At 43.4% G+C, this 23,862-nt stretch overlaps 1 protein-coding gene across 2 annotated transcripts in view; it reads left to right on the plus strand.

Annotated features, from left to right (window-relative positions):
* The first annotated feature begins 16,801 nt into the window (after window positions 1-16,801).
* The window catches only part of MARCHF4 (membrane associated ring-CH-type finger 4), a 113,163-nt gene continuing 106,102 nt past the window's right edge, over window positions 16,802-23,862 (plus strand). For both annotated transcript variants that reach the window (XM_053402630.1, XM_053402641.1), the window contains exon 1: window positions 16,802-19,309. In XM_053402630.1, the coding sequence (XP_053258605.1) occupies window positions 18,800-19,309 (510 nt within the window). In that variant the 5' untranslated portion in view covers window positions 16,802-18,799. The remainder of the gene's footprint in view (window positions 19,310-23,862) is intronic.

Raw genomic sequence — 23,862 nt, forward strand, 5'->3', positions numbered from 1 at the left:
GGGTGCATTATGATATTTCTAAACATGAATTTTGGCTGTACTGGACTAGAGATAATTGTGAATGGTCATCCAGATTATTTTTATATGAACATATAATATATATGCAACATTTATGACAAAATTACAAGACCACATAAAATACAATGAATAAAATGAAAATAAAAATGAAGGAACTGTGTAATTAAAACATCAGGTACTTATCGGGGGGGGGGCGACCTGTTGGAATAAAATTGCCTTAACCAGTTGGTAAAAAGGAACCACAGAGGAAGCTACATGAGCTTTCTGGGACTATCTTGCCACTGTCAGCTGTGCTTCTACCCTACTGGGGGGTTGGTATTTGTGGGAGCTCCAATTGGAGAACAGCCATTACCAAAGGTGTCATGGGCTTTGAAGACACTCAAACTCGGGACGCAAGGGAGAAACGTGTTAAGAGGAAGGCATGCTTGGCAAATCACACCATGATCAACTCCCACCCGGAAACCAATGTCCCCACTGTGGAAGGACATGTGGATCCAGAACTGGCCTCCACAGTCATGGACTCATTGTTAAAAACCGTTTATGGGAGACAATCTTACTCGGCTTGAGTGATCACCAAAGAGAGAGATTTGTGGGAGCTATCTGACCACATGTATGCACACATACACATTGATGAATGTTCAGCCAACATCATAAATGTGAGGGCCACACATCTTACACTTGCCTCTGTGTGGCCCTTCCCTGTTGAAAAAGTTACAACTGATGGGTAGGATGGTAGAATTTCTCTGTGATGGTTTCTTAGTCAGCCCACACCACTTGTTCCAAGGACAAGCATTTAGATATGAAACATTCTTTCCACTCCACTTCCATTTTGTCCAAGAAGCTGACTTGTTATCTGCTCCCTGCGTTCTCTTCTACAAAGGGTTGCTCTGGGATCAGAACATGTTAAGTTTCCATTTAATGGGTGAGATGGGAAGAACATAGCTAGCATAGATCAGCTTGAAATATTGACAGATACTAAACAATGCTTATTCCAGGAAAAAAGCTCAGCAAGCAATAACAGGAGTGCTCATAAAAGCAGTGCACTTTGCATGTGTGCTGTTATTTTTTCCAAAGAGATGTCACTGGCATGGCAGGAGGTGAGTAGCCAAGGTTTAGTCCCTGGAGCGAGAAAAGGATTGCTTTGTAAACCATTTGATCCTGCAAAGAGAAGATAGAGCAAAAGCCCGAGATGGAATTTATTTGAATGATTACATCCAAGAAGGGCTGCTTTCAATGACTAGAGGGTGATCAGGAAATAAGTATTAGTCTAAAGCGCTAAGGAGCTGAATGCCTTTGTACCTAATTTTGATATATAGTGTTATTTACTCTCACTTTTTCTGCATGCAAGCAGGTCCGTCTTTAGGAGAGGCAGCACTGGGGTGCAAATATCTGCCCAGCGCCCCCAAATTACCACGGATGGGGGGGCAAAGCTGCACACTGCCAGCCATGGGGGTGCAACTCTCCCCCAAGCTGCTGTGGGAGAGCAATCCCCGCAGAGGCTTGGAGGGAAGCTGCACGCCCACCAGCCATATGGTTGACAGTGCGCAGCTGGTGGGTGTGCAGGGAAAAGGGAAGCCTCCGGCAAAGCTTCGCAGCTCCCCCACTCGCTGGGGTGCCCCTGAGAGGCCGACTCCCTGGCGCAACGCACCACTAAGCCCTATGGGAAAGACGGCTCTGCATGCAAGCAAACTCAGCACTCTTCACAATTTTGGATATGTGAATGTTTATGAAGACAGAACAAAATCTGGAACTAAATTTACCCTAAATTCAAAATCCGCTGATTTCTTCAATGCAAAATCATCTACTACTATTACTAATCCTTTGTAGTCAACTTCCCATTTTTGAAACTGTAAACTCTAGCATTTATCCATGCAGTATGATGTGACCATTTGGAAATAAGGCTAACAAAGTCATGGGCATAATATGCTTTGTACAATTGGTGGTAGTAGCAGGACAATCCATGGTAGCTTTCAGACTCGTGGTAGAAACAGGTTGTATGAAAAGCCACTTTAATTGCCCTCCAACATTTTTCCCATTAAAAATAGGGACGTCCCTTTCCATAATGATAATTTTACTATTTATATCCCATACATCTTACTGGGTTGCCCCAGTCACTCTGGGCAGCTTCCAACTTATATAAAAACCTAATAAAACATTAAACATTTTAAAAACTTCCCTATACAGGATTTCCTTCAGATGGCTCAGGGGTCAGATAATTCTATACCCTCCAACATTTCTCCAATGAAAATAGGGACGTCCTAAAGAAAAGCGGGACATTCCAGGATGCTATCAGAAACTGGGACACCTTCTCTAAATCAGGGACGTCCCTGGAAAATAAAATAGGGACACTTGGAGAATCTGCTTTCAACTGATCCCTGTGGTGCAAGAACCAATTTATCTCCAGCAACTTGCTGTGGAGTGGACTTTATGCTACTGCCAGCCAGGGCCGGATTTAGATGAAGAGAGGCCCTAGGCGACTTCACTTGTGAGGCCCCTCCCCATCCCTCTCATGACTAGAAGAAAATGGAAGAGTGTTATAAACAAAACTGAGTGAAGCCAAGGATGATGATGGGTATTTAAAATTCTGCAATTCACCATTTCTCCTCTAAAGGACATAAGATGCTGTTGTTAAATACCATGGTGATTTTTTAAAAAATTGCATAAAATTAACACTGAAAAACTTTTGCAATAACTGAACTTTGTAAGCTTTTTGTAGAATAAGCATTATTTTTTAGGAAAATGTAGTTGTAATGTAAATACATTGAGTTTGCAAATTATATTGCCTGGGAAGGATAAATAATATGATCATGATTACCTGACAGTGTGGCACTTTTAGATTCTACTTTATGTTGTCATTAAAAAGTAAGTTTTAAACTACAACCATCAAATACAGTAAGGCTAAAATGTTTTTTTCCCTAGCCCTCCTCATAGCAAAATCATCCAAAACTTCATCAAAATTTGTTTGTCATAAGTTTGTCACTTTCAGTGTACAGAATGCTCAGTGCAGACAACCTGTCTTGGGACATTGTTGTCCTTAATTAATTTTTAATTCTTTTGAGTCCTGAAATACTCCTCTCTCCCAAGTAGTTAGTGACCATAAAGCTAAGAAATAGCTGCAAGATTGCTTCCACATTCCATCTGAATTTTTGCCTTGTATACAATTTGATAAAGGTCTGTATGAGAGAGTGCTCTGCTGTAAGCCTACGCCTTTGTGTCACATACAGGTGAAAAGTTCATCAATATGTTTCAGATCAATATCTTCTGGGTATGCTTCCATCAACAGTTCAACACCTTGCTTAATTTCTTGCTTAGATCCTATCAAATTAGCAAGAATGGCAACATCACGGTACACAGTACTTCTTATTTTTAAATTGGCTTCAAGTGCATCTAATATAGGAATAAAGGATTTTATCCTAAACCTGTCTCTCGAGGAAGGTGCATCTAAGGCATCAGGTTCACTTCTGTTATTTCTTTCTGTTCCCTCACTCTTTGTTTCCATTTTTTGTAGTTGACATTTGGCAAGGTGGCTTTTGCTTGTTTCTCAAGCTCATCAAAATCATCTCTACTTTTCCTTAAAAAATCCAGAAGTGAACTGTACAAACTTGCACAAGAACTCAATAACAGGTCTGATGTCTAAGGGCTTTGCTGACCTAGCACATGGGTCCAAAAATGCAGCATAAACACAAATTCCAGTTCTTCCATTTTCTGCAAAAGATTGTTAGCTTGGAGCCTGGTTTCCCTTTCCCATTAACGTCAGAGTACAAATGACTGAGGGCATCAGTGATAGCACTGTAACTTTCCAAAACAGCTTCTGTGACTTTTGCGTGTGCATCCCACCTAGTGTGGGACAAATATTTAGGCACTTTAGACTGAGGTGGCAAAAATGGTTTTAGAACTGCCCATCTCTTTGTGGAGGAGGAAAAGAAAAAATAAAATTTGTTGATAATGCCAAAACAGTTCACTGCATCAAGGCAGCAATCCACAGCTGAACAGCCCACCAGATTTAAAGAGTGATCTCTCAGCTCTTGTTGCTTCAATGAGTGGTTGATGCACGAAAGCCGTGATTGGTCTTAACTTCATTATCATAGCATTTTTTAGTCTCTGTCTCTTCTGCTTGCTAGCACGATTTTCAAATCTTTTACTCATATTTCGATTACAACCTAAAAATAAAAATAGAAATAAATTTTCAACTGGATAAACATGGGCTTCTGTCACTCTTCAGTAGCTGCCACCACTCACTGACTTCCCTATGCCTTTCTTGAGGGGCAGTGAGACCCCTCTGGCTGACTCCTGGGGTTTGGAGATGAAAACCCCTAAGTTTGGGTTTCTCCTGGAGGGTTGGCACCTGTACATTTTTGGGCTTTTCCCCTCCCAGGACCCTTCTTAAGGCACTGGTAGTGGGCAGAGCAGGGGAGACTCTGGTCACACAGTGCCAGACTGGGCTTTTAAACAAAGAACAAATGTTTTCTTGAATATCTACAAGTAACAGGATTTTAAACACAAAAGGTATTTTATTTTAAACACAGAAAAGGAAACCACCACCAGGCACAAATAAAAGAAGACAATATGCAGTTCCTCTGACCCTGAACTGATTCCTATACTTATTTTCCCTCAGGATGAGGTCCAGTTACCAACCTGCAGCCTGGCCTCCTGCCTTCTACAGGTAGTTCTGGATCCCTTCCCACTGCTGCCTTCCCTGGTCCCCAAGGCCACTCTCTGCCGGTGGGCAATTTACAGTGCATGCTGCAGGCACCAACAGGGCTCTGTGAAGTGTGAAAGATAGACTTTCCTGCCTGGGAACTGGACTCACCTGCAGTTGCTTATCAGGTACTTGGGCACCAAAATATGTAGTTAAGGGTGCAGATAAGCAGACTGGAAGGAATAGTGGGGGAGTAATCATGGCAGCTGATGGAGGCATGTGGGAGACAGACATCCAAGAGCCTCGTGCCACAGCCAGGACAAAGGCCTGGCCAGGATGGTCCTCTTATATAACCTGCTGGGATTGACAAGGCATCTGACCCTCACCTGAATCTCATAACTGTCCTGACAGGTGATTTGGTCTGCAGCCACAGTGTGGAAACAAAGGATGAGATTGCCCACCAGATACCAGACACTCTACTATTAGGCCCCAATGTTTTTTTACAATCCTCTTCTCAATGAATAAAGTTTAATCTAGCATTGAAATTCTCAAAATTTTCTTATTTGTTAATTCGAGCAAGTAAACTACTGCTCTCACTTCACTACAAACAGTATTTCTACCTGCGATTCACCTGAGCAAACCTGCTCCTCCTTTTACAGATATTTTGTTGCTATTTGCAACTGTAGCTATCTCTGATTAGTTATCATTTAACTCTTTGGGGAAATAATTAGCAACACATGCCATGTGCATGGAAGTTGCCGAACCAATTAACCCACTAGAAGGATTACTGTTAATAGCACCAGTTTTCCTATAACTTGATATTGCTGGACATAAATCTCCATTGGTACATATTGGGTGTATACGTACAGGTTTATGTCCATGCTGTAGTGTAGTGCTTATGCGACTGTGAATAAAAGGTGGCTGGGCTCATCATCCCAGGGGGTTTTTGGGGGGGAGAAGTGACAAAAACTATTCCCAATAAGTGCCCCCCTTTATTTCCATAATAAGTCCTTGAGTCTATACTCTGAATAGTGACTCCAGGGACCTAGAAGGGGCAGGGCTTGTCAGTCCAACCCCTGCACAGTCTCATCAGGGTTGGCCTTAAGGCAATTGGAGCAATTGGGCCAATTGGGCCCCGCGGGCACCAAGGCAATCTAGATAGATTTTATTTACTGGTATATCTCTAAGATTTTGCAGACTTTGGCTGTGAACTGGGGCCCTACAAAAAAAAAAAATTCAAGTTGGGCCCCAATGCTTCAAATTGGGCCCCACTTGCCAGCCCTGTGTCTCATAGTTGCTGGGCCTGAGTTGCCCTGCCCTTGCATGAAGTCTTGGGTTTGCAATTTTGGGAGAGGGGAGACTTCCTGCTGGGGAGAGGGCAGGCTGGCGAGGCCCCCTAGATCTAGAGGCCCTAGGCTTCAGCCTACTTAGCCTATACATAAATCTGGCACTGCTGCCAGCCCACGTTTTGGTAGTTTTTAAAAGGGCAGAGAAACAGAATGGCTGAACATTACAGAAAAGCATCTTCCCATGTGGAAGCAACACCACAGGGAGCAATGTAAAGCAGTATCTACAGAGAGACATTGGTTTGTGTGTTTCAGCTCTGAGGAATCACTGGCTTAACAGTTGTTCCTTGGTAAACAGAACGCTGGGAACTGTAGTTCTGTGTGCAAGGTTTGGGATCTTCACTTTCTCACTAAAGTCATACAATTCTGTGAATTCTTTGGTGTAAGATGTGATAGGTAATGGAAATAAAACTGATATGTAGGTCTGTAGTGTAGATAGGCCTTAAGGGTCCTGTTGTATCCTTACAAGATGCAGTTGCTTCATTTTTTGGACCTTGGTTCCTAGAGAGCCCCAGTGGAATGGAGCATGGAAAAAGGAGAAAGGAGAACAACACTGGGAATATTAATAAAGCCATGTTTTGGCCACAACATACTCCTTACCAGGAACTCCATTACAAAATGTTGCCCTACTTATAAGCCAACTTCTAGTATTGTGTGGGCATTCCCAGTTCATGAGGCCTGCTGCAAAGCTTAGCAGATGTACAAAAGATTTGAACATTTTACATAGGTGGGTTTACAGGAGGTATGGCATGGTCCACTCAACCAAATGGAGTTTGCTGTGTGCATGCCGATGTTCAGAGACTACTGGCCACTTTCTGGGTGGCCATTTTGTTGACGTGGGGTGTGAAAGTGCTATATGAAATGTCATTACATATAATTTTTTATTGTTTAATTTTCTGTTTTTTTACAATTTAAAGTACTCATTTTTACATCCTTAAAATATCAATGACTTCTCTTTCCATGGGTCATTTTACATGTCATAAATCACATGTAACTATACCAATCAATATTCCATTACTGCATCCATCAAAACTTATTTACACTGCTGAATTTATCTTAACGCTACCAACGTTTTCAACTGTACACAATTATTTCCCATATATTAAATAAACGTTTTCCAATCTTCTCTAAACGTATATTCTTCTTGTTCTCTTATTCTATATGTTGAGTCTGCAAGCTGTGCATATTCTGTCAACTTAAGTTGCCACTCTTCTTTGGTTGGGACCTCACTCGTTTTCCATTTTGGGGCTAATAAAACACAGGCTGCAGTAATGGCATACATAAATAACCTTTTTTTACACCTGGGAAATTCAATCTGACTGCCTTGTGAAATTTCATTGTCAGAACTCGTTCCCCATAGAAATTTTGCTAGAAGGGGAATCTTTCAAATTAGCACTACTTTGGGTGAAATCCAGTTGCAATGCCAGATGCTTACAAATAGATTGGCCACCTTTCTGCCAGAGGGGGCTTCTGTGCCTTTAATACCATGCAGATGGAATAAACTCAGCAATGGCCCAAGTAGCCTTCCTCCACAGGGAAGGAGTCAGAACTATGTTTTGCAAGCAATTGGTGCCTCTGCCAACCAGGAAAATTCCTCTATTGTTACTATGAAGCTAAGACGATTATCTGGCTTGTAAGCAACTAGAGCTGCCTGCATTGTATTTATGCAAAGTCGGGCGTGTTTGCCTGCTGTTCTAGAAATGAGATGCCACAGCTCAAGAGTCAATATGGGCTGCCCATGATGTTAAATCCCAGGATAGGGATATTTGGGGATTTCAGAAAGAAACATTATCTCATATGCTAATTCTCCCAATCTAGGCTTTTTCCCTATAAATGGGGATAGCTCAGGTTGCCCCCTCCTGGTGCATGTCAGGAGGCAATGGAAGTAGTGGTGTGAGCTAGGTGTGGATTTTCACCTTGGATTTGACCACTAACAAGGGTTAGAATAAAATCTCACAGAATCTGAACGTGTGGTTATGGTCAGGCCACTTGGGATTCTTAGGAATAAGAATATGGGTGTACAAGATGCCTGAGAGATGTAAAGCCTAATTTTCAAGTTCCTTTGCTGCACTTTGCAGTCTACCACAAGACCCAGGAAGGACTAGCCAGGGTATCCTGAGATACTAAATACTAAAAATACTTATATAACTATATCAGAATAACTTCTACTGATACAGATGGATGATGAAGAGAGAACAAAATTGTATCATCATTAGACAGAGAGAACTGGGTCTTTTGCAAATTCAAGTGCGAATGTCAAGGGAAGAAGGCCTTGAAAGAGTAGAGAGAATAAGATGGAAAGAGGAATCAGTCCCGACCAAAGACATTTAGCAAACCAAGTTAATGGACTATGCTGAAATGGCGAAATTAACTGGAAAGCTCAGAAATCAAGATGACAAGAAATTTAAAAAAGAATGGGAAATGTTTATTATGTATTTGCAAAAGTATTGTAAACAGGTTAATACATTGGCAGGATTTTAAAAACACTTGTAATTTTAGAAGTAGTACAGGAAATCTGAGGTAAAAAATAATAATTTAGAGTAGAAATGATATGCAGCTGAAATGGAAATTTAAGGAACGGGGGGGGGAGTCACGGGGTTCGGAGAATCCCATTTTATGGATTCAACATTGTTTTTGTGTATATTTTTCTTTGTAGTTTTTATTGTATTAGTTACTGTTTGGGTTTTTTGGTTTTGGTTTTGTTAAAAATTTAATAAAAATATATAAAAAAGAAAGAGTAGGGAGAATATACTTTGTTTGGGGCACACATAGGGAAGCCTTGGCCCTACAGATGTTGGTGGACTACAGTTCCCATCAGACCTGCCTCTCAACCATATGGCTGGGTCTGATGGGAATTGGAAGTCCAATAACATCTAGAGGGCCACAACTAGCACATCTCTGATTTGGGAATGTGAAATGCCTTCAGGTATACAGGACCAAGGCCATTTAGGGCTTTAAAGTTCAGCACCAACACTTTGAATTGTGCTCAGAAATGTACTGGGAGCCAATGCAGGTCTCTCAGGACCGGTGTTATATGGTCCCAGTGACCACTCCCAGTCACCAGTCTAGCTGCCGCATTCTGGATTAATTGCAGTTTCTGAGTCACCTTCAAAGGTTCCCTGTAACCTCGCTTCTCGCAGTGTGGAACCGCCAGAAGGCCCTCGGCACTGGACCCTTGTGAAGATCACAAGATGAGCTCGTCTTTGCTCTATTCTATTCTGTTCACTGCCCAATATATTTTTGCTGCCTGGGGTAAAGGACAAGACAGGGCCTCCCCCTCCATTCTAGGTATGGAAGCTGATTGGAGAGGCCATTTCAACACTTGTCATGGGATAGAGTCCTCCACTGCACCTGAAGGCAGCAGGCTAGCTTAGGGATGTCTAGGGCAGGCCATGTAGCACACCTGGCCCTGTCTAATGTTAGGGGCAGGCCCTGCCTCATACAGCTATGGTGCATTCACTGACATTGCCACTTCTGCAATATATGTACATAAGTACTATTATCCCACAGGCTGCTTGAACTACAGCTCTGCATAGTTAAGAACTTCAGCTAAAATTATCAGGGGCAGGTCAGCTACATAAATAATATTCAGGAAGTATCCAGATTCTCAGTGTTAGCTGCCTACTTAATCCCTAAATTCTTGGTCCCTTGAGGACCAGCCTATTAAGATAATTACTACATTGCTTGGGTAGTTTCAAGCATTTGGCCTTTGGCCTGGTGCCTTTGGAGCCAACCTGAGGCCTTTTATAAAGACATATTTGGTTATGTTGGATGACTTAATTTTTAAAAATCACATTTTTGCCACGAGTCCCTGATCTTCTGCAGCACAGTGGGCAAACTTCAAGTACAGATATTTGCTTAGGTTTTGAAAACTGAAAGCCTAAGGATAGGAGCACAGTTATGTGGGATGAATGCACTTAACAGCAGACTCTCTCATCCATCTGCAGCTTTACATGTTACCTAAAAAAAGGGGGGGAAGTCAGAGCTTTCCTCTTAGGGACACCCTGACAGGCACCTGGCTGGTGGAAAATCAATGACCTGGTCCAGCATAAACTTCTTATGTTTTCATGTTCTTCCCGTTTCACAGAGATGTGGAAACTCTGACTCTTCCAATGCTGCTGGATTTCGACATAGCCAGTATTCAGAGGTGTTGAGAGGTGTAGCCCAAACCAGACCTGGAGAGTTCCAGGTTCTTATTCCCTGCCACCAATCACCTTCACAGTCCACCACACCTGTGCCACAAGAAAGTGCTTGCCGAGCTAGAACTTCAGATGAATGAAACTAGTGAGCCTTAGCTCACTATAAGTGAAAGGCCCATGTCCTCACGAGCAAGTATGAGTGCCAATGGCTATGTAGAGTGCCATTTTTAATGGGGAGATGGCATATATTAAATTTAATCTAAATCTCACTGCAGCTCATCTAACCAAGCTGTTGGGACGGTGGTGGCAGAATCCTTGCTCACATCATGATTATACATGATGATCATATTTGCATGGCTTTACTTTTAAAAAAGGAATAGAGACCATGGCTAATGTGGACATTGACCAGCACATCTCCCAAAGCTACTCTTTGTCCCTGGGGACAGGAGCTTTGATCAGTGCAAATTACAAACAGCAACTTGATACAGAAGAAGGAGTGAAGCTCATTGGAAAAACAGTGCTGGGAGAGTAAACGCTTTCTTCCCTTGCAGCACAGTCCTGCTCCAGATCAGGGTCCGTCACACAGTTGCTTTTATTAAAATTTTGCAAATGCATTTTCTGTATCATCGAAGTTGGCCCTCAAACCCTGCTTATGAACGAAATCCATTCAGCGAGCCTTTTTCCTGGGGAAATTGGACTGGGCTACATCCGCACACAAGCCAGCATCCTGTCTCTCAGCCTTTGATTCCCTCGGAGGAAATGGAGGGAAATAAAGATTGTTTCTGGGGAGTGAAATCCTTCCTGACAGCCTTGGAACACACCAAAAGAGAGGCTCACAAGATATCCTTGCAACCGTATCTGACTGAATCTGTTGAGGGTTCCCCCCACTTTTCACCTCCCATTACTGTTCCCAGGGATCAAAAAACGAAACAGAGTCTTACAAATGCAGTGGCTATGATTACAGCTAGCTATTAAGGAAATGTGCCCAGGTTCTTAAACACATTCTGCTTCTGTTTGCAGGATGTTATGAAAAGCAGTTACACTTTTACCTGGCGGAGGAGGAACTGGGGGAGGAGCCTTAGAGAGCGGTGGGAAGGCAGGAAACTTCAGTCTTCACAACTGCTTCATTGGGGCAAGACCTAATGGGAAGGGGTGCTGTGACCACTAGGCCTGCAGTGTTTTGCTTCTTTGAAAAAAATGTAACTTCACTGACACCTGCATTTTTTATTGTAGACTTACTCCTGACTCTGGCTCCTGGCATATGTACCTGTCTGTTGACACCCCACCCTTGCACATAACACTTTTCCCAGCTTTGAGACTGCAGCAAGCTGGCTCTGATTTCATGGTGTTTCATTCTTCCACCCCACCACACTGATACATTCCTGTAGGTCATTTTATGCTCTGCCAAGTATTGAGGCTCTCTGCTCATTTCGACCCCACTAAGCCCACTAATTCTGCTCTGCCTTCCTTATCAGCTCTCCTCCCCAGCCATCCAACAGGCACTGATCTTCCTGCTACAGACAGAGTACCTCCGGGTGAGCAATATGCTCCCGCTCCAAACCGTTTTGCCCACTGGTTTTGTCAGAGATGCTCCGCTTAATTACCACACTCAAGTTTTTCTCCTTAATTGCATCCTCATCCCGGAAAGACACGGGAAGTCTTACTGCAAGGCAACACTCACAGAGGCAGGAGGCTCCTGATCATTGAGAGTTCAGTCAGGAGCCTTCAGTGAAGTATCTTTAAGTGATGGCTTGCCAGGGGGATGTGGCTGAGAACAAAGCAATCAAGGCAGCCTCTGTCCCATTAAGGGAAGCTTAAGTGGAACAGGAAGCTCTCTGCCGCTATTGACAGAGGAGGAGGCAACAAAACGGGTGGAGGAAAGTGTTTGCTTTGTGTAGGAAGGGAGGATCAAGAAGAGGCTTTATGCTTTTTTTAAAAAAAAGTATGGCTGCCTCCCGGCTCTCTGCTCCTGAAGGGTCAAATCAGAATGTTATGTGTCTTGTGTTCTCCCTTTCCCAGGGCTGATTTAGCACACAGTGGTGACTTAATGTAGAGATTTGCTTGCTTCATGTAATTGGTGTAGCATTTAAAAGGTACTTAGTCCATGCACTGCTATGTGCATCAAGCGTCAAATGCTAGTACAGGTACCAGCTAAGCATTACATCCAGGTAGTGGTTGGGGCAGATTCAGCTGTTCTTGGGTCTGGAGTGCCTTAAGCAAGGGGACAGAAAGGGGATTTGCTTAGTAGGCAGGCTGGGCTTGCTAAGGTCAGGATGCCATAGTAGCCATGGCAGTGAAAGTTATAGTTTGAACCACTCTGGGACGGCATCTACTTTTTTACTTTTTCACATCAGTCACTCCACAAACTACCTAATTCAAAGCATTTGCACAGCATGGGCACCAGGTAAGCCTCTCTGGAGAGGGCATTCCATACATGGGGCAGCACCATTGAGAAGACCCTTTTCTCGATTGCCAGCCACCTCATCTGAATAGGGAAACCTGGAGAAACCTGGAGAAGGGCATGTGATCTACTATTGAGCCACAGCAGTCCAAACTGCAGCAGAATAAGACAGTCTTCTCCTCTCCAGTCCTGCTTTATCCGACTTGGTTCTGTCCACTTCCCTGTCTCCTAGAAGAAGAAGAAAAGTCATTTTGATGTTTCCTTAATATTTTGTTTTTCATAGAATCATAGAGCTGTAGAGTTGGAAGGAATCCCGAGGGTCATCTAATCCAACCTCCTGCAATGCAGGAATCTCAGCTGAAGCCTCCATGACAGATGCTCACCCAGCCTCTACTTTGAAACCTCCAAAAAAGGAGAGTCCAACACCAGAGGCAGATTTAGGGGAGTGTGACTGGTTCGGTGGCACTAGACGCAGAGCCTTGGAGGTGCTGCAGGGACCACCACAACTATTATGTAGAATGGAAGGCAAGAAGTTGGGAGCATTGAATTTTGGTGTTGCACAAGGTCTGACAGGGCCACCACTTTCTGAGGGAGTCCATTCCACAGTCAAACAGTTCTTCCTGTCAGAAACCGCTTTCTGATGTCAAGCTGGAATCTCATTTCTTGTAACTTGAAGCCATTGGTTTGGGTTCTACCCTCCAGAGCAGGAGAAAACAAGCTTCTTCCATCCTCCATGTGACAGCCCTTTATATATTCTTTTGTTTTTAATCAAATGACTGTTTTACTTATAGAACCCTTAATATATTTCCATAGGGTTGGTTTTTTGCTCTATTGTGAAAGACAAAACCTTGATTTTCCATGGTACATCAGCTCTCAGTGATAAAGTGTTTAACACTTTACAGTGGTTTGAAGTGTAACTTATTTGTGGCAAATTAATTGCACGTGCTGTTTTCATTTGGCTGTGCTGAGTAATTGGATCCACTCCCCTCCACCCTTCATTAGGGAAGAATGAAGAAACTTCCACTGCACTTCATGCTGCTTCTCACCAAAGCCTATTGATTATTTGTATCACAAAGGGAGACCCGGCCCAGTATCACATCTGAGTGACATTTGACTTTTACCTGCATTGTTCATTGGTGATGGGATTTTTGCTTCTTGGAGTGGTGAGAGGCACGTGACCAAGCCCTAAACTGCTGTGGGTTTCTCAACACTTATACAGAGACCATTTTTATTTTGTGATATGTGGGCCAGGGGTCCATAAGAGCACATAAGGAAGCTGGCAAGTAAGTATGTGTATACAGGCAAGGAGTTATCTGGACACCCCTAAGTACAAGAGAACTGATCATTCAAATGATTCCACAACACTATATAAGATGTATTCAAGAGCACAAGGGCCCATGTAGCCCACCATTCTTATCCTACAGTAGCCAACCAGATGCCCATGAGAAGCCCACACACAGGAACTGACTGCAACAGTGGTCTCTCCACTTGTGTATCTGTGAGTGTGCCTTACATGTATATGAACAATCTCTGTGGGATTTTCCATGTGCATATAAGTGTATATCTGCAGCATCTATTTTCTGGAATAATTGATATAAAACACTGATACTGTACAGAACACCATGTTAACTCACACACACACTAAGTTTAAAAGCATCAGCAACTTAACACCAGCAGCAGTGGTAAAATTGTCAAATGGAAATCCCAGCAAAATAAGTTTCTTTTGGACCTCCTTGGAGGCTTAAGCACCAGTGCTGAAGAGGACCTGTTCTGGCTTCCTATGATCTAGCCTCCTAAAAGGGTCTGAGGCAAAGCAAGGCCACATCTTGCAATGCAAACCTACAACCAGGTGTGGTATGCATGTGACTAGCAGAACTGCCTGGACAGGGCTAAATAATGTCCAAGGACAATCCAAATGCCAAATTAATATACAGAAAGCCAGAGGAGTTCTCCATCAGGCTTGTCCTCAGTCGTTCAGGTACACAAGGCTAGCCTTGAAAACAGCCCAGAAACTTCAGCAAGTCCAAAATGCATCTGTCAGGATTCTATCAGTAGTTACTCCTTCATACCACATTACATCATTCCTCTGTTGGCTTCACTGGTTGGCAGTGCATGTCCATGCTCACTTGAAGGTTATGGCTTAAACCTCTAAATGGTTTGCAACCAAAATATCTCTGAACCATATCCCTCCATATGAACATGGCTGAGGCTTACATTTCACTGCAGAAGTTACTCTTCAAGGTACACTGCTGGCTGAGAAACAGTGTATAGATACCTGAGAAATGAATATGGTTATGGAATGCTCGTGGCCTGCTTTTAGGTGTGTGATAAATATGAATTTATTTATGTGGATTTTGTTACAATCTTGATTTTATTGTGTATTCCCCTACTTGGTTTTTAGTTTTGCATCTTGGCTTGTTTCTGTTACTGTTTTTTTAGGTCGCATTTTTATATTGATTGATTGTTTTATATTGATTTTATGTGAGCTACCTTGTGTACCTTTTGCAACAAGGTAGAGTGTAAATATAGCACATGCATCCTTTGCAGCCATGATACTTTAATCAGTACCATACTAAGTTGATAGATCTGTCTCACATATATTCACACTGCCACCATGGTATCTGATAATGGAATGTATTCAAGAGAACAACACAATGGGACACAATTAATATATTTCTTAATGAGCAAAGCATCTCCCAGCATTAATGAAAATATAGATAATCATACCTGTAAGCCATCAAATCCTCTGCAGCTAATTAATCTCGGGGGGGGGGGGTGTCAGAAGAACCAGATTACCCACTACCCTCTTTGAAATCTTCTGAACTGCATGCAGGATTACACATCTTCTAGAATAGGTGGTGAACTAGCAGCCTGCAGGTCTGATTTGGCCCACCAAGCCTTGACCCATCAACCCACAACTCCGTTTACTGACCATACTGACTTTGCCCTAAAATTACAACCCATCATTTCTGATACCTCAGTGAAGCCTGTTGGAAGTAACAACTAAACTCAAGCAGTGGAATGGATCACTTGATGTGCCAAAATATGTAATATATTTGTTTAAATCATCTCATTCTAAGTGGCCTGAAATCCTTCATGTGTGAAGTGAGCTAATATTTCCTGTGTGTGGGGAAAGTATTCCTGAAGATGATCAGTGGCTGTTGTTCTTGGAGGCTCTGCTACTGTGTGTGTTAAGTTTCATGAGGAAACACGATCAAAATTATGCCATGCCACTTGAGAACAGGGGTCATCAAGTCACATGTGCAGTGTCACAAGTGTGTTGTTAATAATACAAGCATTCTGATGGGATGGGGTGAAAGTCCTCATATTATGCGGAGAAACGAAACACACGTTCTCCACTTAAACACACACAAATAAAAACAGATATAAAGAAGCATAGCTTCCTCATTCAAGGCACCCACACTAGTTTCCCAAAGACCCTGGCTCAAATTGAGTTGCAGTCCTTCAGATATCTGCACTTTATGACTGCACTTTGTTAAGCAGATAAACTAATAAAACAACCCCCTCTCCCGCAAAGCAGATAAAAAGGATACTAGACCTTATATACATAAAATAGCTGTGCAGGTGAGAGATCAGTTCCTACTCTCACAACATTCCAACGACACACACAAAGAAAATGTGTTCCTAATACTCACAGGTGCACGCACGTAAAGCACAGCTTCCAGAAAACAGAGAAGCAGCGCCACAGACACACACTCCTCTGTACACAGACAACCACGTAAAGATCGTTCTTAGAGATGTATGGCACACTCGCAGGTGCATAGATACGGCGTGCGGAATAGGAGCTACCTTTGCCTTCCCACGAGACGCGCACAGTGATCACCCTTCCACGTTCACGCGGAAAAGTGGAAGGCAGGCAATTCCCACGCACAAACATACAGGGACACACGCTTTTACAGCTTACCCACAGACACCGTCTCTTTTTCACACACACACACACACACACACGGAGCAGACGAACAGGCAGGCAGCAAAGCAAACAGTAGCCTCACCATATCAACATAATACTCGCAGGACCTAATTTATTGCTGGGGAGGGTGGAAGCTAACACAAGGCGGCTCACAGTTCCGTAGCACTTAGTCTCTCCCCCCGCCCCCTCTTTCACACGAGCACACCCTCTCTCTCTCTCCCCCCCTTCCCCCACCCCCCTTACTCTTCGGATCCCTCTGCTAGTTGCGTCAGTTCCCCAGTAGCGAGCCAAGCTGGGCAAGGGAGCTGTCCAGAGCCTTTTGGTGCTGAAACTGCAGCAGCTCTGACCAGCCCCCCTCCGCCGTTGCTTCCGCCAGCTTCCCGGGCATATTTTCTATGCTAAGCAAGACCCTTCCTTCCCCCACCCCAAACGGTTTATTGACAGCGACTGACGGCCCTGGAGGCGGAGAGAAGCAAGGCTGGGCAACAACCTGAATTTATCCTCCCTCTCCCGCTCGCTCGCTCGCTTTTTCCCCCCGCCGCCGCTTTTCTGTCTTGGCTTTATTTATTTAAGGGCTGAGCAGCAGCAGGAGGAGGAGGAGGAGAGAGAATCACGTTCCACCCATCCTTCCTCGCTCCCGCCCTTCCTCAACATCCCCATTTGCACTGCAAAACTATCCTCCTTTCCCATTGCATCCCAAGGAGGTAGCAACAGCCACATCATCACTGAAAGCCGGATGGGAGAGAGCTGAGGGGAGGCTGGTGAAAGGGAGAAGCTGATCGCTGCCCAGACGCTAGGAGCTTCAAGCAAAATACCCCCACTCTTCGCTTTTTTCCCTTCTCGATCTGGCACATCGTATTCCTTACAAGCCTGCTTTCATTTTTTTCCCCTACCCAAAGGCGAGGATACTATCTACGTGTGGGGTCCCCCACCCCCACCTCTTTTTATTTTAAAGACTTGCAATGGTTGAGCGTCAATGCCATTGAGCGAAAACAACAGTCAGAGAAAGAGGAGGAGAAGGAGGAGGAGGAGGAGGACAGGGGAAGAGGAAGATGAAACTGGAGACGGTTGTAGCGGCGGAAAAGAAGGAGCCTTATGCATCAAAAGGAGATCCCTGCATCTGCTGAACGCACCTTTTCCTCCGCGTCAGCCACAATGGTCTGTACAGGCTGTCAATGCGTTTGATGACGTCCCTATTTTGTGAAAGGGGAAAGGAAACGTGACAATGTAAGATCCACGTTCTCTTGGTCAATTTCGTGCGAAAAGGATAGAACCATTTTCTACGGATTTGTTTTCCTCCCCAAAGTCTAGGAGGGAAAACCATTTGAGGAATTACTAAGATCCACGTCCCCTCCTCAATCCCAATAATAATAATAATAATAATAATAATAATAATAATAATGTGTATGTGCGTGAGTGTGGTCCAGACAGTTCCTGGAACGGGGAGTGAAAACAAAATCCAGTGAATTTGGGTATATAAAAAATTAACCTCATTTAATACTCACTTCCTTTCAGGACTTTCAAATTTTCTATTGAGAATATTTTAATAAAGTAACATTTCAAGTAATCGGTGAGGATTTCACATCGAGGGTGTGTTTTCCCCTCTTCCCCAAGAAATGTGTGCATCTTTTTTCAATGAAATCAGTTTTGATATTACCATTAATAATGATTATGACGATAGAAACAAGAACTAATTTTGCATTTTATTAATGATCTGCTCTGCTGATATTCTGTCAGAGACACCTTTTTAAAACGTTCCAACTAAATAAAAATAGTAATAAGGAGAAATACTTGACATGCCAAATACTGTTGGAAAAAACTATATACACATATATATTTATTTTCTCCACACCTTCTGGTGACTTGAATTCCTCTTCCACTTCCTCCTTTTTTTGGAGTTACCAATTGTTATCAGTTTCCACCACATTTTCCGAACTATCCTATCCAGCACTTGGAGTGGATAAGGCTTCTTTCCATAACTATTTCATTTTAACTTTTTAAAAAGGAATTGTGGAATTGCTCATTTAAAAAAGGAGATGTGGGAAGGAGGAGCTTGAAATCAATATTTTGTGGTTGTTGTTTTAAAAGGAAACCTCATGATTGTTGTGTGTGTGTGTTTTTAAAACGGGGTTGCTGTGAAATATCCGAAAGATCTTCCTACAAATTCCACTTTTGTTACTTAGCTAGCTCTTATATATGTATCAGTGAATTTGGGTGGGAGCAGGGGAAAGGAAACGGAAATTAACCAATCCAGCCCTCTTGCTCTTGGGTGCCCCCTACCGGCCCCATTTTTTCCCACCCGTGCCTGTCTGGAAGGGAAGGCACATGTTAATACCAACCGGTGCGATCGTTTTATGGTACTGTTGCTGCGGATTGCTGATCCCCAGACAGATGTTGCGCCACCAGGGTCTCCTCAAGTGCCGCTGCCGCATGTTGTTCAATGACCTGAAGGTCTTCCTCCTGAGGAGACCCCCCGCGCCCCCTCCGCCCTCGCCGCCGCCTCTCCCTCCCATGAACAGTGGAGACCAAGCCTTGAGCTTGCAGGCTTCTAACAACAACACGCTGACCACGCTCTATGGAGGGCGAAGGGGACCTTGGAGAGCGCCGACTGCCGGGGGTGGTGGAGGAGGAGGGGGAGGGGGGGCAACGAGCCCTCCAGAAGAGGAGTGGGGAAGTCCTGGAGGAGAGGGAGAGCAGCCCATGTCTATGATGAGCAGCGCCTCCTCCGAGGACTTCTGCAAAGGGAAGGCGGAAGATCGGTATTCCCTGGGGAGCAGTTTGGACAGTGGCATGAGGACGCCGCTCTGCAGGATCTGCTTTCAGGGCCCAGAGCAGGTGAGTGTGTGTGTTTATGCACATATATGTTTACATTCACCTGAGAGAGACTTCCTACAAAGCCAGACTTTCCTACACCTCCAAAATAGCACTTGCCCCTCCTCCCCATCCCCACCCATCTCCACACCGATTCTCCACCCAAGCTGGAAAGGCTCCCCGACCCCTCTCTCCACACATTCACACAGCTACCTGGGGTGCTCCATTTATCTGTATCTGTAGTGAAGTTTGGAGAGAGAGAAAGAGAGTGGAGGAGTCAGTGGGCACAATGCTCCAACTTGGTAACTTTTGATGAAAGAGGACGGGAATGTACTGCAACACAGTAGGCCCAGGACCAAAAGCACACAGGTGCATACACCAATCAGAAACATGAGTAGACAACCCCCCTTCAAAAAAAAAGGATTGCAACAAGGGTCCAGGACCATCCCCCTCCTTTTCTGCATAAGCAGTAGTAAACATAAAGTACAGTTTAAAAAAGAAGAAGAAGAAATCCAGAAATATTAAGCTCCACATATGTAGTTGTTCTGCTGGTGGAGTTTAATTACATTCCTGGTAGTTTGTGCCAGGTCAGGCGTTACTCTTCCATGCAACGGAGAAGTGAAAGAAATGATGAGTGAAAGAAATACAGTTTAATGCACTTGTGGAGGGTCTGTGAGCCGCCTTTTGTGGTCAGCCCTGAAGATGCTAGCCATTCCTTGTTTTAAGTTCCGGTAGATGGATTGTCTTTCTGTGTCAATAGCATTCCACATGCAAAGTTACATGGACATAGGCAAGTACTGCTCAGAGTTACACTGTTGTTGCCTTCCTACTACTGATTTGGTGTTATGTTTAGTTGCTTGACTTTCCAAACAGCAGAGGCATCGCTTTTGTTTGACTGATGGTTTGCAACTTGGTGGAGAAAAGTGGACTATACAGCTTCCCCCAGATAGCATTTCATTTCAAGTGTTTTGGAAATCTTTCAGACTTTCTAAGTCCAGTGTGATCCAGATTTGGTCAGAGTAGACCCATTGAAATCAGTTGAATTGGAAGTTAGTCTTGACTAATTGAAGTCCTATGTATTTGAATGGGTCTACTCTCCAAGTATGTCTAAGTTTGTATCCAAGCTTGTGTGATTTCATGTGTTAGAAAATATTGTGCATAATGAAAGTAATGTCATCTTTGATACCTGGCTGAAAGATCTCAGTGTGTCAAATTAATGAATTAAACAAGCTTATCTCAGATTGGCTAACGTCTGAAATGCTAAAAATGTGTGGACATCCTGAAAGCTTGAATTTCAGCACTGCTCAGCTAGCAGATGTTTAAAGATTACAAAATAAGGCAAAAGTAAACAAACAGCCAAGCAATTTAAAGCAATTAGTTTTTTTAAAAAACCAAACAAACAGCAGCACACTTTTCTAGGAAGTGTATTTAGAAAGCATGATGACATAATGATTCATTAGGAATGATGAGCAATTGAAATTGTGCAACAAAACTTCTAAACTTTCATTTTTGGTGTGAGGGCTCACCCATCACAATCAGATACACTGGACACATTTGGGGTGCAGTTTCCTTTTCATAGCCTTTGGACATACATACATACTATGCTATTGTGCAACTCCTGTTTGATTGTAATATGCTCAGAGCAGATGTTTCCACTAAATTGTGTTCATTGACCACAATCTGTTACATAGTTGCACACGTTTCAGCATTATTAAAATAGCTGGAGCTACTCCGTGCTGTATCACAAACATTGTTTTAACATGGATATCCTGTAGCCCTGATCATGAATGGTTGTGTAGTATTTGTGAGGCCACATTAGATGCTTTCATGAAATAAAGTGATGTGGTAGTATCTGTAATGCAGAGTCAGAATATAGGATTTATCTCTGTAGAGTCAGGCTGGCACCTTGGACTGAGACAAGGAACACCCTGAATTTGCCTCTGTTCTCATACAATATTTCATAGGTTGGACTTGGGCATCTTTATCTCTGAGTCTCAGTTTTGAGTCAGCAAAAGGACTCACCACGGGCAATCAAAATGCTGAACAAGTTGAAAACGTTAAAGCCTGTTCAGTGATAAAGTATTATTGAAAGAATAGTGGTGCTAAAGTTGTTGTTGTTAAAAAACACACACACAATGCTATAGTTGAAAGGAAGACCGAGAAGAATGCTTCTACATGGAGCATTCTGAAAAGTTGCCTGTGGAACATCAGATGGCTATCTTATGCTTCCAATTCTGGTGGGCCACTGTGGTTTCAATTGTATGGTTTGACCAGTGGATGGTTTGAGTGGATGGTTCAGCCTTCCAACAGATGTGTGTGTGTGTGTGTGTGTGTGTGTGTGTGTGTGTGTGCATGTCTATGGTGAGAAGGTGTGGATGAGATGGTCTTTCATGTCTTCCAGTAATGGTAAATGAACCAGCTGCAAAACACTCTTCCATCATACATTTAGTAGCAATTTGAACTTGAGCTGTGCTATTTGCAGACATAGATCCAAAATAGCAAGTGGGGGTGATGAATGCTTTGTGTAGTATAAAACTGGTCCCTGGCCTGACACCATGCAGGCACCAACATTTCAATCACTCTGATGATTACACTGCTGTCACCCAGAATGCTTGTGCTCGGTTGCACACTGATACACATCCAGGGTTCAACCAGTTATTCATACACCAAGCATCCAACCTGTGGCTCACTGCAGCTCTCAAAAATCAGCTGCACATTGGCTAATACCAAATTGCAGAAATCCACTAGTACAGGCTCTGCTTTATGTGAAAGACAAAAATACTTTCCCTCCAACAAATAAAAATGTAAGAAGGTCACAGTACAATACATATATTTTAAAAACAGAAACTGAGAAAGGTTAGCTACAGTCCTGCACATAAAATGCACAGGCACTGCAGCAACTGGGCAGAACAGGAGGGGGAATGCAATGCACTTATACCAGGTAGGTTCAGAATCTGCTGGAAGATCTCTTTAGTTCTGCTGCAGTCCCAATCCTGCCCTTTTACTAGAACGGAGGTTGGCCTGAGTGGAAATGCTTTATCTTAACTGGATTCTTAGTGCCATGCACCAACTCCATCCTTAGTACAGCAAATGTTGCATTTGGTAGTAAAAATTCTATTGTTGTTGTTGTTGTTTAGTCGTTTAGTCGTGTCCGACTCTTCGTGACCCCATTGACCAGAGCACGCCAGGCACTCCTGCCATCCCAAACTCATGAAATTAGCCTTTACTTGTTTGGGGTAATCCTGCTGCTAATGTTTAATGTAAGAGGCTGCACATGCAGATTTTTAAAAATCAGGAATGACATATTTCCTAGCTTAGTTTGTGAGGCGGTACCAAAAAATGGGTTGGAATCAGGATTTGCTGTAGTTTCTCTTCCATCACTGTGTGGAATCCAGAGCTGACTTTGCTATACTGTGAGTGTAAATGTTAAGGTCTCCTAAGAAAGAAGGGAAAAGGCATTTTAGTCGTCAGCATTTTAGTAGAGTCTTGAGTCGATTGTAAGGGCATTGGATGGAGCACGTCTTGCGGCCTAATAAGAAAAATTCAGCATCTCACAAGGGTAGTGAAGATGGCTCATACCCATGCAGCATCTAAAACCTAAAGAGTTTAGCAGAGAGATTCATAGTGAGGAATGGAAACAGAAGGGATCTTGTGTGACTTCACTTTGTCCAGCAGTGAGAATGGTATCTAGAAAAACGGAAGTGCCCAGCTGGGGAAAAAAGCCCTGGTGGTTACCTAGATCTTGTTGCTGGTTGTGATGTCCTGGTACTGTGTTGTCCAATATTTGTTTTGACCAGCTGTAAGTCTCTACCAGGGCTATAACTAGAAATGGCACTTTGGCAGCTGTCCCCATGTGGTGAGTCACAGAACAGTGATTGGAACATTATTCTGAGCGATTCAACATTATCAGTCTCTGGATTGAGTGGCAGTTGGTTGGCCATTGAGTCCTTTTAGACAGGAAGAGTTCCTGTTTGAGATGATAATTTGAGTAAACAAAAACCAATAAACAGGCTCTTGTAGCTTTGAGTCACATCTGACTTTAGCTTTAGCTTTGAGTCACATCTGACTGCTGCCTATGGCTGTGCCCTGACACTGGCATACATTTGTACAAGCTTCTGTGGTTTGGGCAAGTCAGAATCTCTTTGGAGATAGGTACAAACAAAGGTACAAACATGACATGCAAGGGATTTGGTGGGAGCTTCTGAGGCCGCTGTTGCAGTTCTTGGGCTAGGTCCTGGTGCTGAGGTGTCCATAGAGAGCATTGGTTATTGTTATTATGTGTGCTTAAGGTCCCAGGTTCATTCCCCGGCATCTCCACGTAAGAATGGGAATGGTGAAACCCTGGAGAGCTGCTGCCAGTTTGTGTTTGCAATACTGAGTTTGCTGGGCCAATGGGTCTGACCCTGTGTAAAGCAACCCCCATTGTTCCTCTTTCCTGCCAGTGTCACTCTTGTACCTGATCGCTGCAGAGAACCAGAGTGCTGATTTGCAGTATACTCTGTTAGCCAGAGGATAAATGACCACTGAGACGCAGTCCTTGGTGGTGACTTCTGTAATTGATGGTTTCAGCAAAATGC

This window comes from Podarcis raffonei, chromosome 1, assembly GCF_027172205.1.
Source record: "Podarcis raffonei isolate rPodRaf1 chromosome 1, rPodRaf1.pri, whole genome shotgun sequence".
NCBI lineage: Eukaryota > Metazoa > Chordata > Lepidosauria > Squamata > Lacertidae > Podarcis > Podarcis raffonei.